This window comes from Plecotus auritus (genome assembly GCF_963455305.1).
Source record: "Plecotus auritus genome assembly, chromosome: 5".
Taxonomy (NCBI): Eukaryota; Metazoa; Chordata; class Mammalia; order Chiroptera; family Vespertilionidae; genus Plecotus; species Plecotus auritus.
This window is the reverse complement of record NC_137776.1, coordinates 63506735-63533193: the sequence shown is the minus strand read 5'-3', so window position 1 is coordinate 63533193 and position 26459 is coordinate 63506735. Positions and strand designations below refer to the sequence as shown.

General features: G+C 37.5%; 1 protein-coding gene across 12 annotated transcripts in view; it reads left to right on the top strand.

The window, feature by feature from the left end:
* The window catches only part of GALNT13 (polypeptide N-acetylgalactosaminyltransferase 13), a 499062-nt gene that overhangs the window by 340994 nt on the left and 131609 nt on the right, over positions 1-26459 (top strand). For all 12 annotated transcript variants that reach the window (XR_013960615.1, XR_013960616.1, XM_080668540.1 and 9 more), the window contains exon 9: positions 2872-3052. Coding sequence is in view for 10 of the 12 variants with exons in the window: in XM_080668540.1 (XP_080524666.1) it covers positions 2872-3052 (181 nt within the window). In the remaining 2 variants the exon portion in view is untranslated. The remainder of the gene's footprint in view (positions 1-2871; positions 3053-26459) is intronic.

Below are 26459 nucleotides of genomic sequence, written 5' to 3'. Positions count from 1 at the left end.
CCCAAGGTATAGGATCAAATAGGAGGGCTAGAGAATGACAGGTCTTAACTGATGCCATGTTTTATGATAGTTGCCTATTACTGTCTCATTGTGGTTCCACTTGCTCTTTGTGGCCACCAGCCATATGATAGTAAGACGAAAAGTCAGATCATCTAAGAAGGAGTCCACTATGTGTTCATCAAGGGGAAACACAGAAATATGTTTCTGTGTATGGGGTGGCTACAGAAATATGAAGCATTTCCCAATGAATAAAAGAATGGATAAAAATGGAGGAAGGGATGCCCTGGCCTGTGTTTCTCAGTGGTTAGAGCATTGACCTGAGCATTGAAGGGTCTCAGGTCCAATTCCAAGTCAAGGGCATGTACCTGGGTTGCAGTTAGATCCCCAGGCTGGTTGGGGTGTATGTAGGAGGCAACCAATCAATGTCTCTCAAACCAATGTTTCTCTCTGTCTCTCCTTTGTTTCTCTCCTCCTCCTTCCCTCTTTTCCACTCTCGCTAAAAACAATGGAGAAAATATCCTCAGGTGAAGATTAACAAAAAACAAAAAACAAGAAAAATGGAGGATGGGAAACAACCTATATCAATACAAATCTTATGTTAATTTACAGTGACAGGAAACAGAAAAATGTTGAATGGAAATTTGAACAGAGGAATGGAGTTTTTGTTGTATTTAGTGATTTTTAAAATTTGTTTATATATTTTTAACTTATTTGAAAGTAGGACATTTTAGGGGATACTAAGTGAAGATAGATATAATGTAGTAATGAGGGGAATGATTTGTGTTTCAGGAGATTAAGGGGAGGACCAAACCAGTAAAGTCTTTAGGACAGATATAAGGGATGTGATCTAGACTGACAAATACAAATTTGTCTCTGATGGGAGAAGAGTCAACTTCCTCCATTTCAATACTAGGGGAGAATGTAAAGATGTATGTAATTACAAGAAGGTTTATAGCTTCCATGCTAGAAAGATGAGAAAGTTACCAATTAGTTAAATACTTTGATTAATTAAGAATGAGCTATCCTGTCTTTTGAGGGTAATGGTAAATTCCATTCTTCTTTTATATTGCTTCATCATTTCAGTGTTGGATTGTTACATCTTTTCTGTAAGCATTATACTCTTTAGACAGTTAGAAAATGAGAAAGGAATAGCTGGTATATGTAACCCACAAAACATAGTTGATGAATATAACTTGTTATTTAGCATCTTTCATTTTCTGGTAAAAATGAATATCTCATACCACTACCTAAGCCCAATAGCAGCCCTCTTCTAAGATGAATATTACTTGAGGGACTAATTGGAGAAAATGTTTTCTTTAAAGATAAGCAACTCTCCTTGAAATAAGAATGTTAATTACAGCATAAATTCAGGTCCTTTCAATTACATATAGCAATCACTATGACTTATTGGGATAAAAACTATATTACATATGTAATATATATATGAAATAAATATCCGAGTGTATAGTATATGTATATATAAATCATATCTATATACTACATATCTATATAATATACATATAATATCTGATTATATTAAACACACGTAAGTATAATTTATGATTATACAATGTAACTATATAGAAATAAATGTTTATGGGTACTTTACTTAATACATAGCCTCAATTTCACAGTAAATCTAGATAACAAGAAATACATCCCATATGTCTTCCAAGTGTTCATAATTTGAAAGGAGTGACAGTGGAGTAAACCACTGCTTACACTACAGTGCAATTATTTCTTCATAAAATCATGTTTAAAATATAAAACACATCCTATCTAATAAAGAGGGAATATGCTAATTGACCCTCACTCCATCTCAAAGATGGAGGTGCCCACAGCCAATAAGGAGGGAATATGCTAACTGACTGTCACTCACTCAAAAATGGCGGTGCCCACAGCCACAAGGTGGCGGTGCCCAGTCCCCTCAGCCCCGCTGGAGTGTCTGCTTCAGGAGTCCCCCAGTCCCCTCATCCCCCCAGCCACCCAGGGCCGGCCCGAGGTGCAGGCAAGCCTTGGATGGCGGCTGCCCAGCCAATGCCCAAGGCGCAGGCAAGCCTCAGATGTCAGCTGCCCAGCCTCCCAGGGCTGCCTGAGGCTCAGGTAACCAGGGCCGGCCGAGGCTTGTGCTGCTTGCAGTGGCAGCAGCAGAGATGTGATGGGGGCATCACCTTCCCCTGTTTGCCGGGTTGCCTCCCGCCCCTGAAAGCTCCCGGACTGTGAGAGGGGGAGGCCGAGCTGAAGGACCACCCCCCCCACCCCGTTCCAGTGCATGAATTTTCATGCACCAGGCCTCTAGTATTGAATACTAAACAGAAATGTTCTTGGAGATGGACTTTGAAGGATGCACAAATGTTGAGGCTATATAAAGGAATCCTAGCACATTTTAATAAGACTAATAACATATCCAAAGACAGGAGATATGGACAACTGGGAATTAATGGTCATTTAAAATTCCAGAAGGGTGCAGAATAATAGACTGATTTTCCTTCAAATCAAATTTAGTTATTGAACATGCATCTAACATGTACAAATTAATTCATTCACTGCAAATGTTGGATACCAAACACTATCTGTTAAACAGCAATTAGGTTAACTACTAGAAACTAAAAATTAGGTAGTCTAATAAAGACACATAAAAATAATTGTCTTATTTCTATTATGGCAATGCTACAGTATTTAAATATATTAAGTAATTTCAAACTAGAATCCTTTGCCAAACCTTAGTATATTAGTTCTACATTGTGTTCATCCAATGTTTGCTTGAACCATATAAGATCTGACGATTTTGCCTTAGCCTCAGCTGTTTCTCAGACAATATTACTGCATTATCTGCAATGACTATTCTACAACAATTGCTATTTTCCCCAGATTTGGCAATGTGGAGGCTCATTGGAGATTGTGACTTGCTCTCATGTGGGTCATGTTTTTCGGAAAGCAACTCCATACACTTTTCCTGGTGGCACTGGTCATGTCATCAACAAGAACAACAGGAGACTGGCAGAAGTGTGGATGGATGAATTTAAAGATTTCTTCTATATCATATCCCCAGGTAAACAATTCTGACAATTTTCATTCTCTGCAGGGGAAAATATAATTTTAAGGATGTTGAATATGTGTTTCATTATTGTTGCTATTCTACCTGTTTAAATAAAATGTCATCACCATAATGTTGCAGAAAGTCGTGTTTGAGAAAGTTGTACTATGAAGTTAATTTTCACCTAAAATGAGAAACACTATACTGATCTCAGATACCTAAGTATCCTTTTTTCTTTGTTTCTTTCTTGGCATAAGCATTATATTAGAAAAATGGAGCAAACAGTACACAGAGAGCTCTAAATTTAATTAACATGTATCAGGTCCATATAAGAAAATAATTTATTTTCAAGAAAAGGAAGCCTTTATTTTCTTGTTTCACATATAAAACTGACTGAGTTGGTAAGAAATTTTGATAATATTTAAGTGGAGATGTTTTCTACTGCCTTATTTTCTTAAATAGCTGACTAGCAAAAGGTTAAATGACCTACAGAAACAAGATAGAAAATTATGCAGATATTATTTTTTATTTTTAAATAACAGTAAATTACTCATCAATAGGTATGTGAGAAAGCTTAATAGGGGCAATAAAATGTTATCCTACTTTATTACAGAGAAAAATAGATACGGAAATGGAAGTAAATTTGGGCTATTACTGGGTGGTGACATGAGTAACTTTATTCTTTTCTTTTTACTTATCTATATTTTCTAAATTTTTCTTATAAAACATTATTAATTTTCCACATAAAACATAAATTAATTTTAGTAAACTATTAAAAATTTTTCAAAAATTGAAAGTCATTACAAAAGGAAAGAAAGCCCTGTGAGAAAATCCCATTGCAGGGTTGTGTGATTGTAACAAATTTTATTATTTATAATTTTCTAGAATTTCTCCAGCCATCATGTTACTTAATTTTTTTAAAAAATTACTCTGAGATGTTACTTATTTTTTAAGGCAAAAAAATGAAGCATGAGAAGATACAAATAAGAAAAATGACACAGGGTTGCCTTCCAGATCTCAGAGACACCAAAGCATAAATTAATATAACAGGAATTCTCAAATACGATGATAAAGTAAACTCTAATGTTCTGTTTTGACAGTTTCTATGTAGGCCCTATGATCATCAATGTCATTATTATAAAAACCATAAAAATAACAAAAATCCATGCCCACATCCTTATTTCTATATTATAATCAACTAGAGGCCTGATGCATGAAATTCGTGCAAGGGGCTCGGCCCTTGCAGCCCCAGTTTCACCCGGAAGGTTGTCCAGAAGGACGTCCGGAAGGTCGTTCGGCTGTCCCATCTAATTAGCATATTATGCTTTTATTATTATAGATTACATGGCTTAGACAAGCCTGTTTCATTTCTAGTTGACAGACTCTGATTTCTGAAAGTTAACATAAGGCTGTGAAACTCTTATAGATGTGAAGGGATTGAGCAGGGTGAACTTTTCTCTTAAGATCGAGCATTACTATATAGAAAAGAAAAATGAGGAATGCATGTGTAAATGTGTGATTAGCAGAAGGACTTTTTTTCACACATTTTCAAGGCCTCTTCTGTGTCAAACAGCTATTGCCAGATACACTATTTCATGCTTAAATGTATTTCCCTTTACAGTGGAAAGCCATTCCAGATGTTCACAAACTTGAGTTCAGCAAGAGCATGTAAAATTCACAGCAAGGCAGTGGCATTTATACAACCTTTTCATTTTCTTTCGATGATCCTTTTTGAATATAAATCATTACTTATAGAAACATATAAGTTCAAAATGAAGAAAGGAGCAATGGAATGAAGAAATACGTAATGTGTGATTATATACTCCTTACATTTAGGAATATAAGTAATTGAAATAGTTGTAAATATATGTATTATATTCACTCTTGATGAATATTTTTTGTAAAAGTGATGTGTAACTCTTTTGTATAATTTCCCATTGAGCAAAAAAGGCAGATAAACAGTGGAACCATTTCTGAAACTAATAAAATGACAAGCTTTAGAGTTTAAAGGGTGAAAAATAAAGCTTGCTGTCTGGAACTAATGACACCTTGTTACTCAATAGGGACTGTATATTCTGGAACGTGTAGTTTTTACATTACAATAAATACCACTAGGAAAGTTATTGTTCTTATAAAACGGGCTCATTTAAATCCAGAAAGGTACCTTGGAAAGCAGAGAAAGGGTATTTGGGGAATATGCTGGAAGTATGTAGGAATTTCCTAAGAGGCATTTATGCTTATGTATGTCTCAGTCACAGCATTGCCGAGCATGGAACCTGCCGCTGTAGTGTGAGCAGAGAGAAAATAAAAAACATGAAACATTAAGTTGGTGGAAAAGGAAGAGTAGTAAGTTGGAAACTGGAGTTGGATGCTTAAAAACAATTCTAGCCCTGGGCAGGTTTCAAATCATACAAAAACAGATAAACTGGGTTGTATTGCAGCAGCCAGGAGTCTGTCATATGAATGGTGTCTAGCCATCTAGAGTGGATAACTATTTTCGTCATTACAGATGGCTTCTGTTACTCTTACAATCAAAATCTCAGATTTCTTTGCTATTGTCCAGAATTGTTGGGTTTCTATTTTTTATCTCATTGGGTAACAGGTAAGTTTATAAAGAGGAAAGGTGGTGTGGGGGAGATTAGAGGCATACATACACATTCTCAGCACATTTACTGAGAATTATATGCTTTATTATAATAGTCACTAGAGGCCTGGTGCACGAATTCGTGCACCAGTAGGGTCCCACAGCCTGGCCTGGGGATCAGGCCAAAACTGGCTCTCCAACATCCCACAAGGGGTCTTGGATTGCGAGAGGGTTCACGCCAGGCTGAGGGACCCGACTGGTGCACGATGGGGGCCGGGGAGGGATGTGGGAGATGGGCCAGCCGGGGAGGGACTGCAGGAGGGCTCCAGGGTGTGTCCGGCCTGTCACACTCAGTCCTGATCAGCAGGACCCCAGCAGCAAGCTAACCTAGCAGTCAGTGTCTGCGCCCTGGTGGTCAGTACAGGTCATAGCGACCAGTTGACTGTCTGCCCCTGGTGGTCAGTGCATGTCATAGCGAGTGGTTGAGTGGCCTTAGCATATCATTAGCATATTATGCTTTGATTGGTTGAATGGAGGACGAGACAACTGGACACTTAGCATATTAGGCTTTTATTATATAGGATAAGCATACACATATTTATGAAGAACTCTAAAAAGTTTATACTGAACTCTTTTTAATTCTCCTGAACCACCTTGATATTCTGGCTAAGGAAATTGTTCCTTTCTAGAAGCACCACCATGTGTCAGTTAATTTGTCTAAGATGTTTTGTGAGGAGAATCCTATTTTTTATACCAGGACTTCTCTGAATCTTATTTTTCACTTATGCAGTTATTAAAGATGTGATTTTTAAGTACTGATACGTTATAAATTGAATTCTGGCAACAACCTTGCTTCCTTTCAATATGGTCTATAAAATATCCACTTTATTGGTTGGCTTCAGGGACACTTCAGCTCTGTCTCAAACTGGGTGTTCTTCCTTTCTAGAAAGTAGGTTATTCCTTGTAGTTTTGACACCATGGCCAGTACATTATTACTCTGTATCATATTGTTTCATTTTTATTATTATCATTTCTATATCCAAGGTAGTTCAGATACATGCATTTCCAGTGCTTAGTAATTTCCTGTCTGTGTAGTACTTGAAAAAAAAATAGGCTGAATAATTAAAAGAATGAATGAATGAATGACAAAATGAATGAATGAATTTTGAAAGGGAGCCACTTTACTTATTTTTATTTTTTAAATTCTCACCTAAGGATATGTTTTTATTCATTTTTAGAGAGAGGAAGGGAGAAAGAGAGAGAGAGAAATCTATTGGTTGCCTCCTGTACACACACCAACCGGGGATCAAAACCACAACCTAGTTATGTGCCCTGATCAGGAATCAAACGTACAACCTTTTGGTGTATGGGATGATGCTCCAACCAACTGAGCCACCTGGCCAGTGCAGGAGACACTTATTTTTTCCTTTCTACTGAATTCTTCATTGACATCTGGTCTATGTCAGGGAATCTCTTCATAAGACTTTCAGCAAATGAGAAGCCTTTATCCCTGGTTAAAGACCCACTGACAAAAGAAAGGTGAAGGGTACTCTTCTTATATCTGGAATATTTTTCCTTTGAGTTTGCCATCAGAAAAGACCATTCCATTGGCTTACCCATGTACTTAGGGTTTTATGATTCCACCATAATCAGAGGCATACACAGTAATAAAACTTTTCAAAAATTTATCTTTATTGTTGAAAGTATTACAGATGTCCCTTTTTGCCCCATTGACCCCCGTCACCCCACACCCGCCCTCAGGCCTTCAACACACTATTGTCTATGTTAGTGGTTGGCAAACTGCGGCTCGGGAGCCACATGTGTCTCACGAGCCGCGGTTTGCCGCTCTGTTGACTAATGAATTTGCCGACCACTAGGATAGGGCTTAATCACAAGGAACAACAACAGCCTGTAATTATTGGAATCGAGAGTCTAGGTTAGTGGTCGGCAAACTCATTAGTCAACAGAGTGGCAAACCGTGGCTTGCAAGCCACATGTGGCTCCCGAGCCGCAGTTTGCCGACCACTGGTCTATGTCCATGGGTTATGCATATATGCATATACTAGTAAGTTATTTAGTTAATGTCTTCCTACCCGCCCCCCTTCCCTCTGAGATTCATCAATCTTGTTCCATGCTTCCATGTCTCTGGACCTACTAGTATTTTGTTTGTCAGTTTATTTTGTTCATTAGATTCCACATATAAGTGAGATCATGTGATACAAGTCTTTCTCTGACTGGCTTATTTCACTTAGCATAATCATCTCCAGGGCCTTCATGCTGTCTCAAAGGGTAAGAGATCCTTCTTTTTTACAGCTACATAGCATTCCATTGTCTAAACATACCACACTTGGACTGTTTCCAGATCTTATCTATTGTATATAGCACTACATCAAAATAAAAAGCTTCTGCACTCCAAAAGGAACCACCAACGAAATGAAAAAGGATCCCACTGTATGGAAGAACACATTTGCCAATGATACATCTGATAAGGGGTTAATTTCCAAAAATATGTACAGAATTCATACATCTTAACAAAAGGAAGACAAATTAAAAAATAAGCAAAGGACCTAAACATTTCTCCAAAGAGGAATACAGATAGCCAAGAGGCATATGAAAAAATGGTCAAAGTTACTAATCATCAGAGAGATGCAAATTAAGTGACAATGAAGTATCATCTCACACCTATCAGAATGGCTACCATCAACAAATCAACAAACAAGTGCTGGTGAGGATGTAGAGAAAAGGAAACCCTAATACACTGTTGATGAGAATGCAGACTGGTGTGGCCACTATGGATTAATAGGATTAAGTTTCCTCAAAAATTTAAAAATGAACTGCCCTTTGACCAGGGATTCCACTTCTAAGAATATATCTTAAGAATCCTGAAACACCAATCAGAAAGAACATATGCACCCTACAGTAATGTAATCTTACCTTTCAGAATTAATATAAAGTCTAACAAGCACAATTTAGACAGATAATAATGTTTTCTCATAGAGTAGCATACAACTTGATAAACTTAAAATCAGATTATTTTCCACACGTTGATTTTTATTTTTCTCAAGCTTCCCCCCACCCATTAATTTAAAGTTAAATTGTATATATAAAAATGTAGGTGTGAATTAATTTTATCTGATTTTAAAAGTATATATATTTACTCTATAGCTTAATTGTTTTGGCCTGTACACATTAGCCATTGGCAATATTGTTAGAGTTGGCATTGTCTAATTATGTCTCCTAGATCCGTGGTCGGCAAACTGCGGCTCGCGAGCCACATGCGGCTCTTTGGCCCCTTGATTGTGGCTCTTCCACAAAATACCATGGCCTGAGCGAGTCTATTTTGAAGAAGTGGCGTTAGAAGAAGTTTAAGTTTTAAAAATTTGGCTCTCAAAAGAAATTTCAATCATTGTACTGTTGATATTTGGCTCTGTTGACTAATGAGTTTGCCGACCACTGTCCTAGATGGTTCTTAGAATGAAGAGTAGAAATACTTTGAAATAGTGCTGAAGAGTGCGTGTTCAGTGCTTGTTTAGTTTGATTTTGGATTGTCTTTTTAAGAATGCAGATACTATAGCATCATAGGTTTTTAAAGCCCCTTAGGCTCTTAAAGGGTGAGGTAGATTTTACCACTAATTTGGCTGGCTGTTTCAGCTTAAGCCAATCCACTTGTTCTAGCAAATCCTTTGAAATGATGTGATGTAAGAAGACAACCACTCTTCACAGAACAGTCCAGGCTAAATGGCAACATTCTTTCCCTGTTGGTCACAGGTAAAAAGCTTACTTTCAGTGTAGTCACACTAACCATATATTTGAAATGTTGGCTGTTCTATAAATGCATATTGATTTTCTTTCTTTGGGGAGGTAGATTTCTAAATGTATATCAATCAACATGGAGATTAGAAGCAGCTGTTCTTATATAACCTCCCACTGTTCTTTTGTTAATGGACAGCTTGTGCTCTTGTTTTGAGAAAAAAAAAAAAGATAATAAAATTTAAAGACTCCCAAAACATACCTTGAAGGATGTTTATGTGTAACTAGGAAAGCAGCATATTTTCTTTTGGCAGTATTGTAGTATTTTGATCTGTATTCCAGGTAAACAGAAAGCACATATTTGCAGAAGGATCCTGAAGTTGTTTTGAAGGTTAACTGTCTATTTGTTAACCTTTTAAAAATCTTTGGAAAATCTGCTCATTAAAGGTAGCCTTTGTTAGCAGCATCTTTGGATCCTTATTAACATCAAAGGCTTATATTCATTTCTATCTCTTGAAATTTGTATCTATAAAATACAAATATTTTTCAGCATGCTGAATTTTTAAAGCTACAGTATTTAATAACCAGCCCTTTGAGTGTAGGGCCCAATTTCTTTTACAAGTCATAGAACTGTGGTTTCAAGATGATTTAATAAGCACAGGTTTTGATGTTTCCAGCAAAATGTGCAGCATGCACATTTTTTAAATAATTCAAGGATATCAGTTTTTGCTTGGGCTAACATGAAATCATCTGAAAAGAGTGCAGCACTTCTGAAAGTAAACTACATTTGTACCTATGAATTTTGAATTTTTATTTTTTAACAAATGCTTTTTCAGCAGCACAAACTATGGTATCACTGAATGAATACAATATTATGAGGTGAAAATTGTAAATTATTTTGCTATGCTATATTGTAAAAACACATAATCTTTTACCTGTGTGATATCTTGAAATGTTAAATGTTGAAATAAGAGATGTCAGCTATATTCAGCATTGTTGGTGTACAATTGCTTTTCCTTGCTACTGTCAATCAAACACTTCTGAATTCTTTAATTCTTTCAGGCACTGTGTCCATTTTTATTGGCATTTGTGGATATTTATTTGTATTTTTTATATCTGTGATATGTATCTGCACTCTGCAGATGGGGGATATAAACACAAATAAGATGTTGTCTTTGCTTTTAAAGAGTGAATTCTTGGCTTGGGGTGGCCGGGGGGTGGGGGTGGGCCAGAATGGGTCAAAGGGGGAAACAGGGGAAAATATATAATACTTTCAACAAATAAAGCTTTAAAAAAAATAAAAAAAGAGTGAACTCTCTACACCATCACAATTAATTAGTTTAAATGAAAAATAAGATGAAGTGCATAATACATGGGGAGCATGCTGTCAAAATTAAAAGAGATACTTAATGTGAACTACCTACATTTTCCTTGATTCCTACTTTTCACTCATAAACTCAAAGTCAAATGAGTCTTCAAGTCCTTTCTATCCTGGCTGCTAAGTTCTCTCAAATCCATTCAATTATCCCTGTTCTCAGATTCTTCCTGCATCCAGGTAACCTCAGGCTCTCCCACTAAAAACTTGCCCACATTTCACCCACCTCTATGCTGCTGCCAGAGAACCTCCCTAAAAGAAAATCTCTATTGATCTCTCACTTACCTAACAACATTTTAATGATTTCACACAAAGTCAAAAGTCTGTGATCTGGTCCCTTCCCAGTTTTTCAACCACAGCATTTCACACACCAAAGCTCAATCCTGCTGTCTTCTGCTTTTAGGTTTTTGCATATGTGTAAAACAGTATGAGTTCATGAATGCTGCTACCTCTGCATGAGATACCTTCATCTTCCACCTGCATTAATCATTCATGTATCAAGTTTGGTATAATTTCCCCGGGAACTCCAATGGCTCCCTGGAGTTCTCCCATTGTAGCATTTACACATTTTTAAAGTATTCCTTTCCTCCACTAATCTATGTGACTAATGTAACTACATGTTATTTATTTATTGGGTTTTGCTTTTAGAGTTCATTGTGTTCAAACCTGTTTTTATTTTATTACATATGATGGAGGCAAATACAATATATATGTCAAGGGGAGAGATCAACTAAAGGACTTGTATGCATGCTTATAAGCCTAACCAGTGGTCACAGACAACAGGGGGGTGGGGACATATATGGGGAGGGGTTTGGGATGGGAATGAGGGGATGAGGACAAATATGTGATACCTTAATCAATAAAGAAAATTAATATATATATATATTTTATTTATATATATATATATATATATTAATTTTCTTTATTTATGTCAATCACCATCGATATCCCCTTCCCTAAAATTGCTGTATACCTTTCACATTCTTCTCTTACATATTTGCACACATAGACAGATATATACACAAATATAAATAAATAAGATTATATAATAGGTATTGTTTAGATTTCCTTTCTCTTAATGTAACATGTCTTGCAGTGTTGCATATATATAATTCACATAGGATTATATAATTCCACTTTGCAGCTAAATAGATTTATAGTGCATAGATATATCAACACATATTTACCCGTACCAGTATTGATAAGCATTAGGTTTCAGTTGTCTGCCATTGTTAAATATTACAGAAATATTTCTTGTAACCACTTTGAGAACCTGAGAGGATATTTCTAAAGAATAGTAGCATTGAGAAAGAGAGCTCACCCTAGCCAATTTGGCTCAGTGGATAGAGTGTTAGCCTGAGGACTAAAGGGTTCCAGATTTGATTCCAGTCAAGGGCATGAAAATCGATGTGTCTCTCTCACATCAATGTTTCTCTCTCTCTCTTTCTCTTCCCCTAACTTACACTCTCTGAAAATCAACTGGAAAATATCCTTGGGTGAGGATTAACAGGAAATAACTCTAGTGGCAAACTGCCTGGATTGGTTCAGATCCTGGCTCCATGTAACCCCTGTACTTAACCTCTCTGTACTGAGTTACTTTACTACAAAATTGCTATTATAATAGGGCCTTCTACATAATGTTTTTTAATATTTAAATAAAAAAAGATATATAAAGCACTTATGATAATTGCTGGCAAATATTAAACACTAAATTTGTTATATATTTTTGTTATCAGCTAGATTTATTCATAGAAGTAGATTTATTGGATCAATGCATATTCACACAAATATTACGGTAGATATTTTCAGTACTTCCATCTAAAAAGACTGTAACCATTATTACTCCCAGTAACAGAGCTTGAGCACTTATAGTATACTATCAACACTCTAGATTATCTGTCCTTTTAATTTTTGCATACATATCTGTGTGCATATATGCATATGTTTATTTATATTTGCATATATATCTTGTTTCCTTTATTACATTCCTACTAGACATGAACATCTTTTTTGCCATTTTTTTATTTGGATTTCTTCTTTTCCTTTGTATCCTCTATTCATTTTACTGTTGCATAATTTTTGCTCTTCTTTTATATATATTCATAGGTCTTTTAACTCTAGATATACAAAATGATATATTAAAAAGAAGTTAGCTGTTGAAGCAAAATATGTCAGTCTTAGCCTTTATGACTTTTGGGGTTTATTTTTTGGTAAAACAGTCTTTTTTATTTTTTTTTATTAAGGTATTATATGTGTACATATCTTACCATTGCCCCCCCACCCCACTCCCATACATGCCCTCACCCCCCAATGTTTTGCATCCATTGGTTACTCTTATATGCATGCATATAAATCCTTCACTTGATCTCTTATTTCCCCCACCTCTCCCTAACCTTCCCGCTGTAATTTGACAGTCTGTTTGATGCTTTACTGCCTCTGTATCTATCTTTTTGTTCATCAGTTTATACTGTTTTTCATTATCCCCAAATGAGTGAGATCATGTGGTATTTCTCCTTCATTGACTGGCTTATTTCACTTAGCATAATGTTCTTTAATTCCATCCAGGTGCCTACAAATGGTAATAATTCCTTCTTTTTTATGGCAGCATAGTATTCCATTGTGAAGATGTACCATAGTTTTCTGATCCAGTCATCTGCTGACAGGCACCTAGGCTGTTTCCAAATCTTAGCTATTGCAAATTGTGCTGCTATGAACATAGGGGTGCATATATCCTTTCTGATTGGTGTTTCTAGTTTCTTAGGATATATTCCTAGGAGTGGGATTACTGGGTCAAATGGGAGTTCCATTTTCAGTTTTTTGAGGAAACTCCATACTGTTCTCCACAGTGGCTGCACCAGTCTGCATTCCCACCAGCAGTGCACGAGGGTTCCTTTTTCTCCGCATCCTCGCCAACCCTTGTCGTTTGTTGATTTGTTGATGATAGCCATTCTGACAGGTGTGAGATGGTATCACATTGTCGTTTTGATTTGCATCTCTCGGATAATTAGTGACTTTGAGCATGTTTTCATGTGTCTCTTGGCCTTCCTTCTGTCTTCTTTCGAAAAGATTCTATTTAGGTCTGTTGCCCATTTTTTTATTGGATCATTTATCTTCCTTTTATTAAGTTGTATAAGTTCCCTGTAGATGTTGGAGATTAAACCTTTATCAGTGATAACATTTGCAAATACGTTCTCCCATACAGTGGGATTTCTTGTTGTTTTGTCGATGGTTTCTTTTGCTGTGAAAAAGCTTTTTATTTTGATGTATTCCCATTTGTTTATTTTCTCTTTGGCTTCCATTGCCCTAGGGGCAGTATCAGTGAAGAAGTTCTTTCAGCATATGTCTGAGATTTTGCTGCCTGTGGATTCCTCTAGTATTTTTATGGTTTCCCGTCTTATATTTAAGTCCTGTATCCATTTTGAGTTTATTTTTGTGTATGATGTAAGTTGGTGATCTAGTTTCATTTTTTTGCATGTATCTGTCCAATTTTCCCAACACCATTTATTGAAGAGACAAAACAGTCTTTTTTTAAAAAATGTATTTTATTGATTTTTTTACAGAGTGGAAGGGAGAGGGATAGAGAGCTAGAAACATTGATGAGAGAGAAACATCAATCAGTTGCCTCCTGCACACCCTCCACTGGGGATGTGCCCGCAACCAAGGTACATGCCCTTGACCGGAATCGAACCTGGGACCTTTCAGTCTGCAGGCCAACACTCCATCCACTGAGCCAAACCAGTCAGGGCTAAAACAGTCTTTCTTAACCTAGCATATTTTAGTTGCCCAGAAATATTTGGTGAATGATTTAGGTTTCAGTTTAATAAAATGCATGATATTTCTTTTCTCCTAAGTACTCAGTGTTCTTTCTGGGCAATAAACATGAACAGAATTTCAGAATCGCATAACCTTTCTCAGGAAAAGTATTATTATCTCCATCTATGGAGCATAAATAAAAGTATCAGCTATAACAGTTAAATTTTCAATAAATCTATTAATGTGATTATATCACTTCCCATTATAGTAATTCTTTCTAAGTATCTTGAATGCATTTATGCTCCATAAAGCTGATAAGCAGATGGTATCAATAATATTTATTGAATGTTACAAAATATTGAATTTGAACAGTAAGGAGTAGTCATTGTATCTTCAGAGTTTTTTTTTATTCGAAATTCAGGAGCTATTTCAGATAAAATCTCTCAAATAATCTTATCATTATCAAATCTGGTTAGTTTTGAAGTATTTCTAGAGTGAGAAAATATAACAAGTTCTTATATAGATTTAATCACAGAATAATCACCACCTTCTAGGATTCAGATACCAAAATAATACATACATCTAGTTTTTGCTTCTCCCTCACACAAAGCATGCATAACTGCAGTCTAACCACTCTGTGTGTACAAATAATGCAATATCCTGAAATTTCCAATTAGTACATTCTACTTCAATTGGATTGTATTGGTCATAATTCATTGTATTGTTTAAGGCTGTTGAAACTAAGAATTTTTAATGTTCTTCAAATTGGTGCAAATGATCAAAAACACTTGTATAAGATGCATGGATTTTTACTGTCAGGAGTTGGCTGTGTTTTTATTTGATGCAAGAGTATTAAATATGAATAAAACATGACTTAGGTACATACAAAGGCTTTACCATACCTATGTTCATCTTGTCACATTTTTCAGAGTGCCCCCATTTTATTATTTAATTTTAGCATAATTAAAACTGAACAGTTTAAGAATTATATAACTAATTACATGAAATTTCAGTTCTAATTCTTAATTGAATTGAATGGATCACTCTGACTCTTAGCAGCCCTCATCTGCATAAAATGATTGGTGGTCAGGAGGTTACACATGAGTGCAGATATCTTATTTCTAATACTTTCAGGCTAAGTCTCTAGTATTAGGTGTTCTGGTGGATCATCTTTGCCTGATTTCTATGCTACACTCATCTTTCAGCAATTTTAAATAAAGTATTTGTTAAGTTCCAGAATTATTTACTTACACATGCTCTTAGAAAGGTGAGTAGGGTCCAGGATAACTCTTACATAACTAGCAAACCCAATATTTTGTAGATATAGGAATGACACAAGGTAGATTAAATTTCCCAGATGTGCTAAATTGAGGCTTTTTAAAATGGACCCTTGCAAAATCAAAATAAAACAACAAAACTAACCTCACAGTCCTACCAGAAATCAAACTTAATGACAGATTACCTCAGCATTCAAATAATTTGCATTCCCTTATAGTAGCTATCCTTCAGCTTATTAACACAAATTACCTGGAAAATAAACATTCTATTTTTATTACTTATCTTTAGCCAATGGTATTATAAGTTGAAGAGAGATTTTCAGCAAGTCCCTGGTAGGAAGGAAGGCTGGACAATGGATATAGGCCAAGATAAAAAGTACATCAGGTTGACATGATGAGGGCTTTGCAAAGGGAAGGAAAAACAATTTCTGCAAGGTAGGTTGTCTGTTTAACAAGTAGATTTTTTGCATAATTTTATCAGAAGAATTGTAATATGCAGTAGTTACTATTAGTGTGGAATTATTATGCTTAAAAATAGATAACCACCATATTGATAACTGTCTGTCTATGAGCCCCTGATGTGAGAGTGTTGTGTGAGACCATGTGCACAAATACACATAGAATCATTAACACATGGTTATGTAGATATGAATGGGATGATTCAGCAGCACTCATATGGAAGTATATCTTTCTCTGACTCAGTACTCTTAAATTGGGGCAAGGCACAGGGGCAAGAGCCAAAACAGAGAGAACAAGAGTCTTGCTCTCAGAAACTAGGAGAACTATTAAGTAGGAAGATAACTGGTATTAGTGACAGCCCTAGTTGGAAGGACTCTGACTTAGGTTAGAAAGCAGTTTCAGAATTGTCAATACCATTTTATCTCTGTCTTTTAGTCCTTCATAGTTTTAGCCTTGATCTCTTGTCTTTAACATTTGTGGTAGTCAGTTCTTAAAACAAAAACATTTTATTATATCCCATGATTCTTTGGGTTAGAATTTCAGGCAGGGCTAAGCAAGATGATTCCTCTGCTCCATATGGCATTGGCTGAAGTCACTCAGTGGTATTCATCTGGCAGATGGGCCAGTCTGAAGAGTTCAAGGTGGTTTCTCTTGCATATCTGATACCTTGCTATGAAGGCTAAAAGGCTGGGCTGAGCAGGGATGATCAACTGAAATGCTTGTCTCCGGGTACACAGATAATTTCAAGGAAGCTGTCTTCTTTTAGAGCAAATGTTTCAAGTGGCCTAAGTAGAAGCTGCAAGGATTCTTATGAGAATCCCAGAATAGCCATTAGCCACGTTCTATTAGCTAAGCAAATCATTAAGACAAACTTAGAATCAAGGCAGGGGATTTTAGACCCAATGTTTCAAAGGAAGGAGTAGCACAGTATTTGTGACTATTTTTATCATAATGTTCCCCCTGAATTTTGGGTAAAGAGAGTTTAGTTAATCATACTTTTTGGTTCATGGCTATGGCTTCTTTATTTTCCCATGATAGGCAATCATTCCAATTTGCTCAATATGTATATTTCATTTTAACATTTTATTGAAAATGTATATTGTTTGGGGTTATTTTTAATTAATGGTTATTTTTAATTAATTATTATTTTTAATAAATGGTTTTGAGTTTTCCGTTCTTTTTCTTCTCTTTATAACCCAAACATTAGGGTTTTAACACCCATTCCTGGTTTCGAAATACACATCTACATGCTGCATAGCACTCCATGGTAGCCATCCACTGCAGCTTAACTATTCACCCTCTCTGCAATGGTTACTCAAATCAGCTCCAACTCCCTAACACCATTAATTTATTAGTTTCTGATTATTTGATTAACAAAAAATATCAGATATTTACTGTGTGCTAGGTACTCTAGATGCTAGCAACACACATGATCTCATAGACTTATATAAGAACTAGAGGCCCGGTGCACGAATTCATGCACGGGTGGGGTCCCTCTGCCTGGCCAGCAATCGAGGCCTATCAGGGGGCCATAGAATTTTGTAAGATGGTTTTGCAGAATCACAGCAAGTATCTTCTCCCAGGTGCCTGTTAACTTTGTCCATGGTTTTTTCATTAAGCAGGATTCATTTTCTTTATTTTAAATGCTTTTTAAAATGTTAAATGTGTAATACATTCACATAGTTCAAAAATAAAAATGATATAACAAGGTCTCTGTAGAGAATCTTGATCCAAACCCATTTTCGCCCCTTCCATTCCTCTACCATACTTTGTGTGTTAATTTCTCCTGTATCTTCCAATGAAAAACCTTTGATGTTGTTAAGTTCATTGATTTTTCTGCCTTCTGGTTTATGCTCTTGAAATTTTTTTGGAAAAATATTTGCTAATACTTTTCTAGTTATTCTTCTCTTTAATATTTTGGTTCTTTAACATCTTATTGTGAGATATTTTATTGCCTTAAATATTCTAAATTATGCCTTGTTCCTACTAACTTTAAAATCATATGCAAGGGATACCAAGTTTACTAATTTTTTAAATAGAATCTGATCTTTGACCTCTGGAGGTTATGAGCAGTGCAGTGCATGAAGATTTTTGTGTTTTTATTGTGCTATATTTAAATGAGAAGTTTGAGAAGCTCTCACAATGACTGGCAAATGCTACCGGCATCTTCTATGCAGCTCTGCTCTGTGCAGATAAAATCTATTGATTTGCATGAGTATTTTACAACTTTCTGGAGGGAAGGAACCAATCCTCTTCCAAGTTCCACATTTAAGGGCTTAAACTAGGGTGGCCACAAGAAAGAAGGTAGGTTGAAGAGAAGGTAGGGAGGACCATTGGGCAGTACTGACCCTGAATCAGAAAAGGTGGGCATGGACATAGTTGTTCTGGTTCACAGAGAAAAGATGAGACCACCAGTTGTAACTGAGAGAACCTGGGTCTGGCTGCTCCTGGCAGTCATGTGGTCACTTGGGACTAGCAAGTGGGATGAGTAGGTAGAATCCTTCAGCCCTGCCATAGTGCTCTGGACATGACCTCTAAAAGCAATAGGTGCTTTCCTATGAAGAAACTCAACCTTATTTGTGAGCTGCTTCACCCTGTTAAAAGTGTTTGCCTCATTTTCATTTCTGTCTCTTTATGGCACCATATCTCCCTGAGTCCTGAACCTGGAGGCATGGTTCCACTGTATTCAGAACTTCCAATGCCTCATCTCTATGAGGCTGTACACTGGGCATCCCAGCTCCCTGTGGAGGTGGCTGGGTGAGAAAACCATAAGTGCTTTCTACTAGAGAGCCTGGGCCAATTAAATAGGAGCAGCCTCATCCCTAAACCTAACTCAAAACATGAGTGAGCCAGGCCAGCCTCACAGGACAGCAAGGTACCACCTCAGGGCTCATGGCCATCCCAGAAAAGAAAGTTTTGCTCCTACCCTTCAATGTGAAACATTTATTCAAGTCCACCTTGATGTACCAGTCTTTGGTATTTTTATTATAGCAGCCTGAACTGAGAAAGCAATGTATCAACATCTGCATTTTAAGAAGACCCCTGGTGACTTTTGTTCATGTTAAAGTTTGAGACAGTCATTCAGTCTCATTTTTTCTCTCCTCTGGTTGACCCCTTGTCTCCTCTGGCCCCTGTAATAGATGCACAGGTGTGTTTTGTTTTGTGTTTTTTTTTTTCCAACATTTAATCTCTTAATTCTAAAGTCACTAAGCTTTATAATATGATTATTCAATACAGAAGGAGATTCCAGCCAATAATAATAATAATAATAATGCAAGACCCCATGTTAAATTTGAATGTCAAGTTAGTAACCAGAATTCTCTACTACCTCTGCATTAAAGGAACTAAATTGGGCTCCTCCAGTCAGGTACTCAAATTCACGTGAATATATAAAGGAACATGGGGTGAAGCCTGAAAGGGAATAGATCTTACTACCAATGGCACCAGGATTTAAACTTTACTGCTTAGGAACTATGTGAGTTACATTTTTTTTTGTATCCAAATTTGGCATCCCCATATTTAGATATTTAAGTTTATTCTCTATCCTTGTGTAATTTATTTTTAAAATTAGGTGTTTCCTTTTAATTATTTGTAATTATGCATATGTCACCCATTTTTGTTTTACTTTTTCAAGTGATATATAAATATCTTAGTCATACATAGTTCATCTGTGATGAACTCATTCTCAAATGCTGTGGTTTTCCCACTGTGGTCTCAACAAGCCGAAAGAGCATCGCCTGAGAACTTATCCTACACTGAGGGTAGGGCCAGGAATTGTGTTTATTGAGCCTCCAGGTGATTGTAATGAACATCAAAGCTGAGAAACACTATTGTAACCCTTTCTGGTCAACGTGTTCCAAGTGGCATTGTCATTATCTGTGCTTATTAGCACAGTCTCAGGCCCCATTCCACACTCATGAACTGAATGTATATGTCCCTCTCAAAATTCCCAAGTTGAAATCCTAATCTCCAATGTGATGGTATTAAGAGGAGGGGCCATTGGGAGTGATGAGGTCATGAGGGTGGAGCCCTCATGGGTGAGATTAGTGCCCTTATAAAAAGGAACTCGGAGAGCTTCCTCACTCTCTTTTTGCCACATGAAGACACAGTGAGAAGTACTCAACCTGGAAGAGGGTTTTTACCAGAACTGGACCATACTGGCACCCTGATCTCAGCCTTCCAGCCTCCATAACTGTGAGAAAATTTCTGTGTTTACAAGCCAGACTCTCTCCTCATACCCTGTAGTCTATGGTACTTTGTTATGGTAGCTCAAACTAAAACACCAACATTGTTAAACAAGATCTCTGGTGATTCTGGGTCATGTTTGAAAACACTGAAGTCTAGTAAATACTCAATCTCATTTCTTGTCTCCTCTGGTTTGCTCTCCTGTTTCCCTCTGACTCCTGTAATAGATGCAATGGTTTTCCAACATTGAGCCCCTTAATTCTAAAATAAAGCCACTAAGCTTTATAATATGATTACTCCATACAAGATTCCCTGTTAAATCTGAATATCAGATGACAAATAATATTTAATGTATGTCCCATGTAATGATACTTGGGATATGTTTATACTAAAAAATTGTTTCATCATCTGAAATTCAAATTTAACTGGATATTCTCTATTTTTATTTGCTACATATGGCAACTCTACACATAATCAAAATCCCCTCCTTGTAGAACTAGTAATTTCTGTCAGCATCAATGTGAATATTTACTAAAACAGCCATATCTTTTTACATTACAATTCTTCATTTGTTCCCCCCCCGCCCCCCCCCCCCCGACACACACCCCAAGAGACTGAAGATGAAATTCTGGTCTCTACTCTCTATACCTTTGTATACCCACAAAAGATATAATTAGTTCCTTAAATAGGAACTGGTCTTGAGGTACAAAACACCTGTCTAAGACATGTCAGAAGAAAAGACTTCAAAAACAAAATATTTTGGGGAGAATATATTCTTCAACATACAAAAATCAGCAACTAATTGTAGTAGGTTAAATATTTCAGATGCCAGGGACACATTTTGCAGCTAAGTAATTCTGGCTCATTCATCAGGAGTCAAATTTAAATTTGATACTCTCCCTGCTGGATCACTACTAAAGGCTCCTCTAGTCTTGGAAGATAACAGGTAACACCTGCTATAGTGTTGTTTTTTTAGGGTTTTCTGTTAGGTTAAAATGTTCTCTGCTATAACCCATGTGTGAGATTGGCAGTGGAATATACTAGTAGGTTCAGTGCCCAGGAAGGGGAGAAAATATACTTCCTTAAAGGAATCTCTTTGTGGTCATTCTTGAGCCAAACACTATGTGGAGATGAAGTGCACCTTTATTTGGATGCCAGTAGTAGATGAGAGCACTTTTTAATTTCAATAATATATTACAAAGTCTCTCCCTGCTCAACAGGGTTCCACAACTTACACAAGTGAACTTAATCAGTGATATCATTACTGCAATTTAAACTCTTCTACAGGAGTACTACTGATGCATAATTTGTAGTTTTTACCAAAATCTCATAGAAGATAATTTAAGGGACAGGCTGCTAACAGTGCACACCGCTGTACACTTAAAGTTTATTTTTGGATCAAATTAGAACACCTAATTTTGATCAGATTACTTTGGCAAAATTGTCTTTCCTGGATTTTTTTTTTAGATTTTGCCTTCACATTTTATCAATTGTCATAAAAGATATAGTTCCATGCATTTTGATTCTCACCTTTTTATTTTGATTACCTTATTTTCTTTTTATAGTACATTTACATTATATACATTATCTTTATATTAGGGACATAGTGTTATAATTTTTGTTTAACATGAAAATCAGCATTTGTGTGATAAAGGGCAGTTTAAAAAGTAATATAAAATAAACATACTTGTACCCAACATGCTTTAAAACAGGCGTCCTCAAACTACGGCCCGCGGGCCACATGTGGCCCGCCGAGGACATTTATCCAGCCCGCCGGGTGACACTGCCTGTCCTGCTTAGCAGTCGACTCGTCCTGGGCCTGCAGTGCGCATAGGAATTTGTTCATAGGTTTTTTTTAAACTATAGTCCGGCCCTCCAACGGTCTGAGGGACAGTGAACTGGCCCCCTGTTTAAAAAAGTTTGAGGACCCCTGCAAAAACTAGGCACTAAATTGCCCTTGGTGGTTTGGCTCAGTGGGTAGAGCATTGGCCTTTGAAATGAAGGGTTGCAGGTTCCATTCAGGTCAAGGGCAGGTACCTTGGTTGCAGGCTTGATCCTGGGTCCCCATCAGGATGCGTGCGGGAGACAACCAATAAATATGTGTCTTTCACATTGATGTCTCTCTCTCTCTCTCTCTCTCTCTCTCTCTCTCTCTCTCTCTCTCTCTCTCTCTCTCTCCCTCCCTCCCTCTCTCCCTCTCTCCCCCTCTCTCCCCCTCTCCCCCCCTCTCCCCCCCTTCCTCTCCCACGCCCTCTCTCACTTTCCTTTTCTCTCTCCTTCCCCCTCCCTTCCTCCCTTCCACTCTTTCACCCTCTCTAAAAATAATGGAAAAATATCATTGGGTGAGGATTAACAAAACAAAACAAACTGAACTAGGTACCAATTGTATTTAAAAGCTCCTGCGTGCCTCTTCTTAATTGCATCATCTTGACCATCTGCTGCTAGAATTTAGTGCTATCCTAAATTTTGTGATATTCTATTGCTTCCTTCCCTTACTAGTTTTTACCACATATATGTTATTTGCTTGTTTTGATCATTTATATAACGGGAATTATTTGTATGTACACCATACCATGGATCAAAAATTCACACCCTTTGCTAGCCCCCTTTTGCCTCAGGTTCAGCTATGTTTTCCAGTATAGCCCACATGAAATTATACTGGTCCAAATAACAATGAAATATGACATAAACTTAAACAATATAACCTATTCCTCATTAATATCCCTACTGAGTATTTCTAAATCCCCTCTCTTTCTAATAATGTAAATTCAAAGGAATTCCAGTATAAATATTTTTCTCCAACAATTTATTCCCCTTGTCTCAGCTGGAGGAGTGACAAGGGCAATAGATAATATAACAAGAGTAGAACTGGAGTAATTAACATGCCTGGACAGTTTGTTTCTCATCATTATAAGTCTTATGAGGACTTAAAAAAAAACTCACAGCTCATCATCAATATTCCCTTTATAGAACGATTTGCTTTTCTATAAAAATGCAATGCAGAATAAAACTAATCAAGACATTGGCTATACACAAATACAAATATAATGCAAGCTTTGAAAATGCAGAGAAAAGTATATGGCACAATTAGATAAGATTATCTCTTAGAAATAATCCTATATAATAAAAGGTTAATATGCAAATTGACCCTAATGGCAGAACGACCAGTCACTATGACGCGCACAGACCACCAGGGGGCAGATGCTCAACGCAGGAGCTGCTACCCAGTGGTCAGTGCACTCCCACAGGGGGAGCTCTGCTCAGCCACAAGCCAGGCTGATGGCTGTGAGCGCAGCAGCAGTGGTGGGAGCCTCTCCCACCTCCTCGGCAGCACTAAGGATGTCCCTCAAGGGCTCCCGGGCTGCCAGAGGGATGTCTGACTCCCAGCTTAGGCCTGTTCCCCCGGGCCTAAACAGATGGCAGGTGAACATCCCCCGAGGGGTCCCAGACTGCGAGAGGGCACAGGCCGGGCTGAGCTTACCCCCTCCCCACTGAGTGCACAAATTTTCATGCACTGGGCCTCTAGTATATGATAAAAAAGCTATTAAGTAATTATAATTTTTAGTACTTAGAAACTTCCCTATATTTCTATTACTCAAAAATATTCCTTTCATTCTGAATAACTCCTCTAGACATTTAATGAAAATAAATTTCTAGAAAGTTAGTTTAGATGAAAAATAAGGATATAATCTACTTTTAATGAAGTAATGTTTATGTATTCTGAGTGGTGCCTGTCTGTATCAACAAACATCTTAATTGTATGTTCATCTGCCCCTGAGGAGTGAGAAGTAATTTGGAGCACCTTTATTTTTTTCTCCAAAACCACAAATATCTAGCTCTTGAAATAAGTTGATAGCTGCTGCTTGTTACAAAAATGGAAAAGACTAAATGTGCTATTTCTGAAGGACACAGAGCTCTGGAGGCAAATGCCTGAGGCAATCTTCAATTAGGGAGAAATTCATTGACTGGTTTGAACAATTACAACAGCAGCTGTGTTGTCTCTGTGATCTCCTTTGGGCTTGAATGCGGTTGTAGTGGCCTGCATAATTAATTTTGTCCTATGGAAAATATTTGAAGTTATTACTCCTGTACTCAGAATTCAAAATACTTTGATTCTTAAGCTTGGCCAGCACTCCAGACACAGTTTGCTTCTGTGTCTTTATACACACTCTTCTTTCAGCCCAGAATGCTCTTATCCTTTATTCGTCTGAAAAATGCCTTCAAAATCTGGTTTAACTATTGTCTTTTTGCTGAATTTCTTCCCTTATCACTTTATCTGTAGCTATAAAATTGCATTTATGACTATGGGCTTTTATTTACATCTTTAACTCAATTAGGAGCTCCTGAAGGTTACTTTGTAGTCAGATTATTACAAAACTTCTCCAGTTTCTATAAATCTTTGAATCTTAATGAGTATCACAATTCATCTGTAAAATGGGTGTATTCAATTCTGCTCTATCTACTCCACAGAAAAACTGAGTCTCTAAACAAGGGGATGATATGTGATCTATAAAACTACATAGTTTGCTAATGACATATCTCTATTTTTAAAGTAATATTCTTTACTGGACTCACTTTTCTGGATGCTGAGAGTTCAACCAAACAAGTGGAGGGGTCTCATACAATAATGCTCCTCTGGTTGCTCACTCAGCAACAGATATCACCAGAACCTGAATGTGTCTTCTGGCACTCAAACTTGTCAAAAGCTGCAGCCCACATGTCTCCTCTCTCAGAGCCAAATTAGTAGTGAGATATCTGTTAAATGTAATGAACAAAATAAACTAGCAAACAAAATAGTAACAGATGCATAGAGACAGAGAACAGACTGACAGCTATCAGAGGGGAATGGGGGTTCTAGGTGAAAAAAGGTGAAGGGATTAGCAAAAAATAAATCAACTCATAGACACAGACAACAGTATGGTGATTACCAGAGGGAAGCGGGGCTCGGGAGAACTAGAAGACATAGATAATGGGGGAAGGGAACTTGACTTGGGGTGATGAACACATAATGCAATATACAGATGGTGTATTATGGAACTGTCATCTGAAATCTATATACTTTCATTAACCAACTAAGGAACCGTGGGCCATGAGGCTGTGGTAGGCACAGGGGCAGGTCTCAGCCCATCCTCCGCAACCCTGCCTGGCCCCTTTCACCAGGGCCCTAGTCCCCTGTCTGCCAGGCACCCTGCTCCCGCCGCTGCCACTCCCACACACTGATGGCGCTGGCCCTGCTTCCACCCACTGATGGTGCGGAGCGATTGGGGCCAGCGCCAGCAGCAGGTGTGAGCAGTGGCTGCTGCCCCGATCGCCCCTCAGGAGCAGGGGGAGGTGGAGAAGCCCTCAGGGACTATCAGGGCTGGCAGCTGCCGCTTGCACCCATTGATGGCGCTAAGTGATCGGGACTGGCGCCAGGCACCTGCAGCGGGTGCGAGTGGTGGCTCTGGTGCCAGCTGTGGGTGCAAGCAGGGCTGGCGCTGGCGGCAGGTGCGAGTGCCAAGCGGGACTGCAGCACTCAGGAGCAAAGAATGTTCAGTAACCACCAGAGGCTCTCCCCGAAACAGCGATGGCACCCCGCCTTGGTCTGGTGCCCCTGCTCACCTGCTCCACCATCTCACCGCGGCCAACGCCCTCCATGTTCCACACACGCCCCCTGGTGGTCAGCGCATGTCATAGCGACCGGTTGTTCGATTGTTCGGTTGCTCTGGTTGTTCCACCATTTGGTCTATTTGCATATTAGCCTTTTATTATATAGGATGCCAACCCAATATAGTCAATTAAAAAGAAATAATTAAAAAAAAGATTCTGTAGCATATTCAGAAATTGATATGCTCTAAGAAGTGTTGTTTGTTATATTCTGCTACATAAATTATGTTTCAGTACAATATGAATGATGTAAATATTTAAAACCAAATGCCTTATAAAGCCTGAATGATTTCCATTATAAGAAAAAATAAACTTTTTTTTAAAAAAAGCCAAATTTATGAAATTATATTAATTCAAGCCTAAAGGCAAATGCTGAAAGTTTATCAGGTTTCT